This window comes from Apaloderma vittatum, unplaced genomic scaffold (genome assembly GCF_000703405.1).
Source record: "Apaloderma vittatum isolate BGI_N311 unplaced genomic scaffold, ASM70340v1 scaffold35949, whole genome shotgun sequence".
Lineage (NCBI taxonomy): Eukaryota > Metazoa > Chordata > Aves > Trogoniformes > Trogonidae > Apaloderma > Apaloderma vittatum.
In genome coordinates this window covers 1,747-13,093 of record NW_009737636.1, presented here as the reverse complement: position 1 = coordinate 13,093, position 11,347 = coordinate 1,747, and the positions used below count along the sequence as shown (strand labels likewise).

At 42.6% G+C, this 11,347-nt stretch overlaps 1 protein-coding gene across 1 annotated transcript; it reads left to right on the top strand.

Moving 5' to 3' along the window:
• Window positions 1-393: 393 nt before the first annotated feature.
• Window positions 394-8,742, top strand: USP30 (ubiquitin specific peptidase 30; the record flags this gene model as incomplete). The annotated part of the gene is made up of 11 exons (XM_009877397.1): window positions 394-576; window positions 1,586-1,689; window positions 2,412-2,510; window positions 3,225-3,267; window positions 3,523-3,617; window positions 4,161-4,220; window positions 5,253-5,339; window positions 5,894-5,974; window positions 6,464-6,683; window positions 7,383-7,467; window positions 8,478-8,742. Coding segments are annotated over 11 exons (1,322 nt in total), but the record flags the coding sequence as incomplete, so codon positions are not given.
• Between the last annotated feature and the right edge of the window lie 2,605 nt (window positions 8,743-11,347).

The window sequence follows — 11,347 nt, the reverse complement described above, 5'->3', positions numbered from 1 at the left end:
ACCTTTTGGAATGCAAAATAAACGTGTTCTCATTGGCCACTAGCACAAGAGAAGCGCAAGTCTCGTGCTAAGCGGAGTCCTACAGAAATACTTCACAGGGCTACAGAATAGATCAGAAAAGACTTTAAGATCATCGAGTCCAATCACTAACATGTCTTATTAATCCTTGGCAACCAGGAGTCCTTGTAACTAGTGCAAGCAAAAGAGGAAGCTTCACCAAACCGTGCTGGGGCCCTCGGCAGAGCAGCAGTGTCCCCACTGTAAACTCACACAATAAGGGACTGCAAGTACCCAATAAACTGAAATTTTAATGCCTAGCACAACACTTGCTCCTGGAAATGCTCAGGTTTTCCTAGACTTTATGGCGTAAACTCTTAACACTTCGATTTGTAGGGCTTGTACCCGGCCTTCTCAACTTGGGAAACACCTGCTTCATGAACTCGTTGCTGCAAGGCTTATCCTCCTGCCCGTCTTTCATCAAGTGGCTGGAGGAATTTACAGCACAATACAAGGCAGAGCAGAACCAGTCTGCTGAGCACCGGTACCTCTCGGTCACTTTGCTGCATCTCCTAAGAGGTACTTTTTAACGTTCTCGCGTTGCCGTAAAGTCAGAAGAGAATTATTTGGCGTAAATGTTATTGTTTGTAGGCTCCTTTCCTAAAGAAAAGAAGCTCACCTGGCCTTGCATTCTCTTTTTAATTTCCCTCTACTCACTTTGAACTCATTGGCCAAGTTCAACCAGCTTTCACAGAGGGGTAGAGATCCAAAAGCTATTAAGTTACTGTATTGAGCCTGAAAAACATGGGGCCTGGCTGCACATGTCCTCAGAGCTGTTTGTTTCTTGGCCAACAGCTGAAAGGTTTCAGGTTCTGTATGAAAAAAAAATTAATGCATTATAAATTAAGGTGAGCATTTTTCTCCCAAGCTTACTATTTTACAAAAAATATGGACTGTTAAATGAGACACTTTGTGTATTGTCAAATAAAAACATTAAAGCCTCTAAGCTCAATTTGGTAACGCGTTTCAGACTTGCCCCTCTGCTAAATTCATATATCGGTTACGTCCTGTTTAAGTCCTCAAAATGTTTCAGCAATCTGTTTTCCCTCCTTGGCTTTCTCAACAGGGTTTAGTTTTAAAGGAAATCCACTGGAAGTTTTCTGTCTCGGGACATTGTTCAAAGTAAAACCGTGCTGGTTAAGCACGTACATTTAACTGATGTGAGGATGGTGGGGCGTGAATTCTGGGTGTCTGTGACCTGTAACGTACCAAGTTTTACCCAATCCACCAGTAAAGATTTGTCTTTCCAGACAACGTTTATATCGTTTATTCTCTCTGTATCAGTTGAGAAACCTTTCAGTTTGTGTATGTATTAGACAAGGAGAATGTGTGCAGTCAGTCAGCCTTAGTCAGGTGGGAATGGTAATTAATACATACTAGTTTGATTGTCATTTCTGCCTGTCTTAATCAAGAATAACCCTGCTGTAATCAATGATATGATGCTTAAGTAACAGTCTAAAATAAACTGATTTGTGTCCTAACAGTTCTCTGTGGCTCCTTCTAACATTTTTAAATGCCATGTCTCTAGCTTTATCCTGTCAGGAGGTAACAGAAGATGATGTCCTGGATGCAAGCTGCCTGTTAGAAGTTTTAAGAATGTACAGGTGGCAGATCTCCTCATTTGAAGAGCAGGTGATTACAGAACTCTAGTTAGACTGCCTGAAACACACCTCGGTGCCTAGACACAGAGTAACAGAACGTGGAAGCTACGGTCCCAATAGCCCCTGCGCCAAATCTGAATCGTTGCTGTAGCAAAAAGTTTGCTTTAAAAAGTGAAGGGGCCAGTAATATTACAACAGAACAGACAGAGCCCTGACTTCGCTGTAGGCTGCCATCTCCAGCTCTGCTAACGTGCTGCTCTGCTTTGAGGGGTGGACTCCACTTATATTCCCAAATATTTATATGTAACACGAAAGATTTCTAATTCTTGTTTTCAGCATTTTGAACCCCTAAGTGAGCGCAGCTGGCCGACAAACTCGACCACTTATCTCACTTGTAAACTGTGGTTCTACCCGTTACATTTCAGAGCCAAAGCAAACAGCAGAGATTTCAGTTTTGCTTTCATTGAAATAAAGGGAAACAGACATTTGTGCATTCATTTTTCCTTTTCTCCTCCAAGTGTTTTTGTATCTTGAGTTCCTGTGGCCCAGAATCTGTGTGCCATTGCAAAGTTGAGCTTTAGAGAAAAAATAGTTTTTGGCAAAACCACAGCAGATGCACAAATGATTGCTATATAAGGTGGGCTTTAAGGAGTAGTTGTGCCTTTAGTTTCCTACTACGGTGATGTAGTCCCAATGCATGTTTTGGTGTCTCTTGTTTCTGCTTCCTCTAAGTCTTATGCCTCTATTTACTAGGATGCTCACGAACTGTTTCACGTCCTTACCTCTTCGTTAGAAGATGAACGGGATCGTCAGCCACGTGTGACACACTTGTTCGATGTGCATTCGCTGGAGGTGACTTCTTTACCCATGTTATTTCATTATCAGGAGAAGTTTCCATACTCTGCCTAAGTCCCTAAGTCTGTCAAGGATAAAGTGTCTGTTTAGAAACTGAAGAGATTTTCATTCTGTTTACAAAGCTGTTCTTTAAGACTCCGGTAGAAATGAATCAACAGGCCAGGCAATCTAAAGATTTAAAAAAAAATGGGTTTTGTAAGTGCTTTCCTGAGGGCTGCTGCATTCCTAAATCCATGGAATATAGGGATTGAAATGCTAGCACAGAGCAGCAGCCCATCAAAGGAGTTACTCTTACCTGGAAGAGTTGACACATGAAAGAGGTTTGAAAACTGCAAAGTGCATGTTTGTGGAATGGTCCATTTGGAGGTGAAATTTATCTTATCCTCCAGATTAGTGGTCAACCTAACGCAGACCTCCTTTTGTCTAAAATACGTACAGAAGGTTTATAAAATCTGTTACGCTCTTATTCTAGTACTCTGAGGCAGAGAATTCTGACGATTAATTATTCATTTTATTAGAAGTGTTCTTTTTGTCAATTATAGATTTGCTGTGTACCAGTTTTTTTGGCCTTCCTCAAATACAAAGAGACACTAAATCTCCCACAATTGTTCTAACGTCAGAAAAGCATGTTATAGGGATGAAATAAGAACATATTTAATGTTTAATGGTTTCTGAGGTAGGGTTAATGAAATCTTTTATCTTCCTCTGTAGCAGCCAGAAATAACCCAAAAGCAAATAAGCTGCAGAACAAGAGGTATGCTTTTTTTCCATTCTAGAATACAAATATTCGTAGTGTAGTCAGTTTATTAAGGGGATAATATTAACTGATCTTTGTGTTGGACCGAAATACATCTCTTCAGCTGCAAAAAACCCACATTAATTATTTGTCAGCGGGACAGAACTGTTGTTGAGCAGTTCCTTTTTTTACCGGGGGACCAAGAATGTGGAATCGGAGCGACAAACGCAGATGTCTTGAAAATAAAAGGACGATTTCACCTTTGTCTTTCAGGGTCTCTTCCCTCCGTGTCACATCACTGGAAGTCTCAGCACCCTTTTCACGGAAGACTGACCAGCAACATGGTTTGCAAACACTGTGAGCACCAGGTATAAGAACGTAGTCCGTACACATCAAGGCAGTTAAGGGTGATCCGCTTTGTGGGGATAAGAGCTGTCTTATCAGACAGAAAAAATTACTGTCATTATATTTAGTATTCGGTACCAGAGCTGTCATATACTGAAACTGCACTCACATGGGCAGCAGTTTAGGACGAGCAATTCATTCAGCTGGCACACACACAGAGAGTTATGCTGCAGCCCAGTTATCCGGAGTAAGGAGCTGCAGATAACCTGGATAAAGAAAAAAAATACAAAAAGTAAATCTCATTTGTTTAGTACTTTTCTTTTTCAAAACCTCGCTGACAGATCTAAGTGAGCAGAGTCAGCTTCAGCAGAAAGAGGCTGAGCAGCACCTTGTGTTCCCTAGCGCTGCCCTTGGGAAAGCGAGTGAGTTATGACCCTTTTCCACCGGATAGTTGTGGACAGCAGAGGGCAGAGCCTCATCTTTTTGGGTTGTTGTGGGGTTTGGTTTTTTTTTGTGGCCTGTTGTAAATGTTTAGCTCACTGGCTATGTGAAATGTTTTCTTGCAGAGTCCTGTGAGGTACGATACCTTTGACAGCCTCTCGCTGAGTATTCCAGCAGCTGTGTGGGTACGTACCCCTCACACACGCGTGGTCAGTGTAAATAAGTAGCTACAATTTATTTTCTTGTCCTTGTTATACGTGATGTGGTTGTGCTGCCACAGCATCTTATCACCAGTATGTTGTACTAATTGGTAATTTGCACCAACAAGCACAACTTTGTTGACACCGAGAGAGTTTTCTGTTTCTCCTAGTGGAGTCTTTGGTCTTTTCTGTGTAATTTGAACAGACCAGACCCGCTCCGGAGGGCTCTTACTGGCAGCCTTGGAAGGTGACCTTTGGGTGCGCTGCCGCTGTACACAAGTTACCCAATACAGGTTTTAGGATCAAGCAATTTCAACTGCAATTTGTTTTCCTTTCTGAAAAAAAAAAACTTGGCATGACAAAGCACTGTGGATTTGTTGTGTCAAAACGCAGGATACCTGAAGTATAACAGTTTGTTACTTAATGTCTGCTAGAGATTTGTCTTTCCAGACATGTAGCAACTGCTTGTACTCATGGAAACTCTGGCTGGTAGCTACAGAATACACTCCTGGACAGCTAGGATTGGGACTAGGACACATCTTCTGCTATTTGTGTTTTAATTTATATCGCTGTTGAGGATTATGCCCTTCATACTTGGCAGTAAATAGTAGAGTCTGCAAGGAGGGACAGGAAGGAATGCCTAAGTTTCCCGTTTCCCTCAGTGCTGTATTTTTCTTATGTAGAAGGTCAGACTGCATGAAGTGCTGGAACTTCAGAGAAAAATAGCAACAGGGCCAGGAATCTGCAGTTTAAAACCCCACTAAAGGAGTCACACAGGGAGTCATAGCTGGTGTTCTTATCTACGGGATGGAATGTTTTCCACCTTTAATCCAGGCTGAGGAGGAATCCATGTAGTTATGGTATCAGCATTCCACACCGAAAGCCATTTAGTCAGTTTTCTCAAGAAATAAGTCTGTAATGATGTAGTTTCGATGGGAGAAAGGATGAAAAATCCTTTCACGAAAAGAAGTGGCACGCACCCTAAAATGAATGCCAATAATTTTTTTTTGTGCTAAGGGTCGTCCTATGACACTGGACCACTGCCTCCATCATTTCATCTCTTCTGAGTCTGTGAAGGACGTTGTGTGTGACAACTGCACTAAAGTATGTCATTTTAATTTATATAGCCTTCTAGCCCAGTTTTAAGTCTGCTGACAGAATTATGGCTTCAGTTTTCCCTTCCTTTCTTTGTGACTTGAGGAAAGCCTCTAGCTTGCCTGGGATTTCTTGTATTTAAAATGGAGTTCTTATCGCACAGAACAGTTTGAAGCTTTATTTATTACTAATATTACAAAATGTACAAGTATTTATTGTGTAATTATGGGCTATTATTTAGATGATACATGGGATACTCTTTTTGTTCTGGACTTCTAAACAGTGTTTTACAGTTGCTTCTTTGAAAACCGAGAGAAATGGCAACGCAGAAACCCGGACTTTTTTCTGTAAATGCTAGTTTCTCCTTGATTTGGGTTTAGAGTTCTGATCCGTTAGGATAGACCAACAATTCTTAATCAAGTTCCTAAAAAACTGTACATGGGTGTAATTAATGTATTGAGTGTAGTTCTAGATAGCCAATTGTTGTGTCGGCAGCGTGCAGACACTGGAATGTGGTACAGCAGGTTATCAGATGGCTTAATTTTTTTCCCCTTTGATTTCAGATTCAGGCAGAAAGGATTCTGAATGGACAGAGTGTGGAAAACCAGAGAACAACATTTGTAAAGCAATTAAAGTTAGGAAAGGTGAGACAAGCTAAACCTCCAAATCTATTTTAAATCCTGCTATACAGCAGTTCCTTTCTCTGATCTCTTTGCTTGATGCCCACTTCTTGGTAAAAAACTGAAAATGTTCTAAATGCCTCTGGATTAAGCACATGAACCTGGTGCTAAACATCAGCTGCGATTTCTGTGAGAAGCTCTTGAAATTTTTCACCCTGTAATCACAGAATGCAGAGGACAGTAGGGCACTGCTTGTAATTAAGAGCCTCACGTGCCATTCATACACACTTATTGCTAGAGGCTAACTCTGGCGTGACTGCGAATGTCAGATATTTATAACAACTTGACCTTTTTCCCCCTGGTACTCAACCTGTGCAAAGCTGTTATGGAGGATCAGCCAATATCTTACATTGTCACTCCAACAATTTCCAATTTCCCTTAGGATGCTTTTACCTTCAACAGCTGTTTCTCTTCATTTCAAATGTATTTTGCCTCTCTTTTTCTACGCTGAAGCTCCCTCAGTGTTTGTGCATCCACCTGCAAAGGCTTAGCTGGTCGAACCAAGGCACTCCTCTGAAACGACACGAGCACGTGCAGTTCAACGAGTTCCTCATCATGGACATCTACAAATACCGCATTCCTGTTCATAAATCAAGCCAGAATGAGCTGAATCAGAAAAACTCCGAGGAGACAACGCCTGGAACAAAGGATGGAATAGCAGTAAAACCTTCAGGTACGCATTTTGAAAATAAAAATCTAGCAGGTATTTCTGCATTTCAGTGAGAAAACATTGAAATGTGCAGAATGAACACAAGAGCAGTATCTTTATTTGGATCTAGTGCATAGACGCCAGGGAGAAATCCTTTTCCCAGCAAGCATTAGGATACCCTGTTCCAGGTTTACAAGTCGGTTTTGATAATTTAGTTTGATTCTGCTAAATATTAAAAAAAAAATTAAAACAAAACAAACAAACAAATCCTGTAGCATAAACTCAGGATGTTTTATAGCCAAAGGATGAAGGAATGTTCAGCTCGGGAAGTCCTAGGGATTGTCTTGTAAGTGATCTCTTCTGAGGCTTCAGGATGAGCATAGAAAGAACGCTAGGAACGGTGACTTTTAAAAAAGCAATCAGAAAATCTAGCCGTAGTAAATCTCTCCTTTAGGTAGCTCAATATTCTGTTTAGTTGGGATTTTATAAACACAGTCATTTTCCTATCTGTGTCACGTAAAAACAGTTACCACTGCCTTTGGATATTATCCTCCTCTGTGTCTCTTAAGGGACTGTGGCGTGTAATGAATTAAAAAAGTGAAATACTTTCATGTTCTGTGTTGAAAGGTACTGCAGGAACAGAAGTGCTGCTGTTAGCAATACTACTAGTAGCATTTCAGTAAAATTACTCAATGTCTTCTTCCTTGTGCAGATGTGGAACAGTTTTTTTCTTTATGAATGGTGCCTGCTCCTCTCCTTTTTTAATGTCCTCGGGAACTTTTCCACTTGCTGCATTCCCCGAATGCAGGTAAGTTAGAGATCTGTACCCTCTCTTGTCATTTCTGTCCCTTTGAATTACGTCTTCCTTTGCTCTTTATTTATAAGGCTGCACAGTCACAGAATTTAACACCTACCCTAGCTCCTGTGCAGAAGTTTTTTGCTTTTCTCTTGGCTGATTTTCAGTGCTTGTCTTTGGCTCCATTTCTCTCCTAGAAAAGAGAGTAAAGCATATTACGAGCAAAACTCAGAATCTCTTTCCTGTGCTTCGTGGTGCAGTAAATCTTATTCCCACTCTTTTCCTCTATACCTTCATTTTTCCTCTTTTAAAATCATGACAAGAAATCCACAGCTCTCTTGGAGATCTTTTTAAGCACATTTAACAAGCTCAATTTAAGGTGCACCTACCATGATTCTACCTAGCAAATCAGCCTTCACGCTTCTCCTGACAATCTGGTTTCTTGGTCTTTGAGACCATTCACTTATTTTCACGCTGGTGACCAACCTAGAATTAGTTCTATACTGCATTTTCTATCTGCCATCACGTATTTTCCCCATGGAGAAGACAATTCCCACAATTGCTATTTGAAGTGAGAAGCCTGGAAGCATTTTGTGGCAAGCGTTTGTTAGGAAGACAGTTGTAGAGCAAGTCCTTGCAGATGTGTCCATCGTTATCTGTGGGTTACCTGCTGCAATTTTACCTCTTCTCGGTTAAAAGCGCATTCTTCCAGAATAGCTTCTGTCCAGTTACGGTGCCTTAAGGTTAAATACTGGCACATCGGTAGGTTTGAGGAAAAACACTTGCAAAATTCAATCACTTATGCTATGCAAAACGTAGTAGCCCTCTGTAGCATATACTTTTAAAATAAATGGCTCGATTTTCTCAGCAGTAGGAAGGCAGCACTGCAGTGAAGACTTACCGAGCCATCTATTTGCCCAGAAAATCAATTACAACTAAAGACAAACAAGTGGGGCTGCTCCTGGTGTGTGTGTGTGTGTGACCCATGAGGCCTTGCTGACCCTTTCTGCTCTGTCCTACAGCCCCTCCGTGTACCTGTACCGTCTGATGGCCGTGGTAGTTCATCACGGAGACATGCATTCAGGCCACTTTGTGACTTACCGCCGCTCCCCGCCTCCTCCCAAGAACCCATTTGCTGTCAGCAGCCAGTGGCTGTGGATTTCCGATGACACCGTTCGCAAGGCCAGCTTGCAGGAAGTCCTTTCTTCTAGCGCCTACTTGCTTTTTTACGAGCGTGTTCACTCGAGGGTCCAGCACCACAGCCTGGAGTTGAGGGCTGAAGAGTGATGGAGAGAGCAAGACAAATAAAGGAGAAAATTCCTCTTAATGAGATCTACGTGGCACCTCCTGTCTGTTATGCAAATAACCCACCACAGGCCCTTTAACTTTCCCCTTCCTCTATGGCAACGTCTCGCTCCGGCTGGGAGTTGTGTTTTGTACCAAAATTGCGCTACCCAAAGTGGGGCTGCTGGCGCCTGGCAGTCCGAAGCACCGCTGTATTCGAGAAACGTTCGTTCCCTTAGGTAGTGATTTTTGTCAGCGTTGCAGCTCTGAAACAGACATTTCAAATGGACTTCCCGAGGCCGTATTCTGACACCTGCGTACGTTTTCAAGGGGAGATGCTTCATCCTAGGCATTTCACTGCAGGCGTTTCTCAATGGGCGAGCCCCAGGAGCGGTCGATGGGAAGCTGCTGTTATCAAAGGCAAGGATTTAAGAAACAAAGTGCCTTGAGCTTATTTGAATAGCTACCTTACCATTGTCTGAGTCCGCTGCGTGTCAGCTGCATGCTGGTAGGCGTCTCAAGACGATGGGATCAACTAACGGAATCAGATTTCTCTCGACAGCCCAGGTGATCAAGTAAAGGCATCTCTGTGTGACGTGCATGATCCAAAAAATGACTTCCCTGTTCACGTTCTTTTCCTAATATTTTAGTTCTTATTACATCATAGAAGCACTTCTGTGGATCCGAAGCGCAGTTTCCTTTTTCCCGGAGAAAACATGATTTTTTTTTTAATCTATTAAGAGCCGAGACCCTGACTTATTGCACTCTGTCTTTGGAAGATAGCTGACATGGCGAGACAGCAGCATTTGTTAGCAGTCAGTGTTGTCATTCCTTCGTCGCTATGAAACTCTTGAGTACGGTCGCTTGTAGTATCAACTACAATTTTTAATGCTGTGATTTTGAGGCTACTGTAACTGGTGTTCTAGATTTGCCCTTCCTATTTTAATGCCAAAAACTGCCATTTCTCATCCAGCATTCGGAGCTGGGCCATCAGGCTTGCAGTTCAGCGTTAGAGTTTGTGCCAGTCGTGATTGTGAGCCCCGATGCGTAGCAGCCCGAGCGTCCTCGTGAAGTTAAGAGTATGCACAAGGGAAAAAAAAAAGGCTAATTCACAACACAAGCTTTTTCAGCATAAAAGTTAAATTTTCAAATGGTAACAACTGTCTTAAATAGGTTTTTTTTTAGGGCAACTTTGTACCTCTTATATTCATATTGCTGCCCAAAGCTCATAGGCATTCGGAGTTCCTTAATGGGGGGCTCAAAACCAGCCAAAAATAGGAGTGGTAATGGATGCATATGCAAAACTATTTACACAACTTGTCATTCCAGGTTGTGGATCCCACTTCCTGCTCCGAGTAATGCCCATAGCACATAAAATACTCTTTATAAAATCCACCGATGTGCTAGTTGCTGAGAAGCCTCCCTGCCTGTGCTAGGCTAGCAGGAGCGTGGTTTTAACCTTTCTGTTTTAAGTAGAAGGATGCAAAATGCCAAAACCACCCTGGCCGTTGAACTAAGACTGAAGGGAAGACCTTGCAGAAGGTGAACGTCCTTCCTTCTGGGCAGCCTGGGTGTGCAGCGGGAGCTCTGTAGAGCAGTGCTGCGTGGCATCAAGGAAATAACATCGCGCAAAGCACGTAGCTCCAGGCCTACCATTGGTACCTCAGAACATTTCTGCTGCCAACACTCTACATCCTGCAGCACCTGTTCTCAACACGGCCTGTTTTAAGAGGTTTTCACTGGGTTTTTGAGAAGTTCATCTGAACAGGTCACTTCGTTCAGAAAGCAGTAACGCTGGAGGTGGGTCAGAATGTATGCACACGATAGACCGAGTCCTGTAACGAGGACATAAAGCCACACGCTACTGCAGGCTCGCATGTTCCGTGTATTTTTTATTTCTGTGTAGAGCTGCTTTCCAACAGCGGCTGGTTTGATGACAACTGAAAGCGCAGTTGCTGTACGACACCGATAAACTCAGTTTTGCTCAGCTGCAGATTTCCTCCAGAAGCTTCCTGAAGGGCTCTGAAGATGAGGGTTGAGGAGGCAGCATTTGTTCTAGCTTTCACTGTTAGGAAGGAGTAGATAGCTTTGGCTTTAGCCCTCAGTGTGAGAAAGGGAGCAACTATCAGCCCCTCGCTCCTGAGCTGTGCTAGATCCTCCAGCCTACCGCGAGCACCCAAGAGCTCTGCAGATGTTTGCCACCCAGCGCTGACCTTGCGAAGTCACCAGGCTCTGCGCAAGCACGTGAGGCTCCTCACATGCTGTTACTTGTTAGTCGCAAGCTTCCGTGGTGGAGAAGGCATTAATAAAATGTAACAGGCTAAAAACCATCAGATAAGACCTCTCAAGGTGACACCTCTGTGTTTGGATTTTTCTTGTATTTTGTGCGTTATTTAAAAAAACAAATGTATGATACTAGTCAAACCATTGCACTGCTGTTCGAAGTTGCATTTTCACTTCAGGGTATTTTTGTAATTGTACAGTAGCAATAAAAGAACAAACTTATTAGAAAAACAAGCTTTTCACGTGTGGTAATGCCTTGGAACAAAGCCCGAGCTATCGGCCAAACTGCATTTGGTGTATGTGACAGATGTAGCACTTCAGTCTC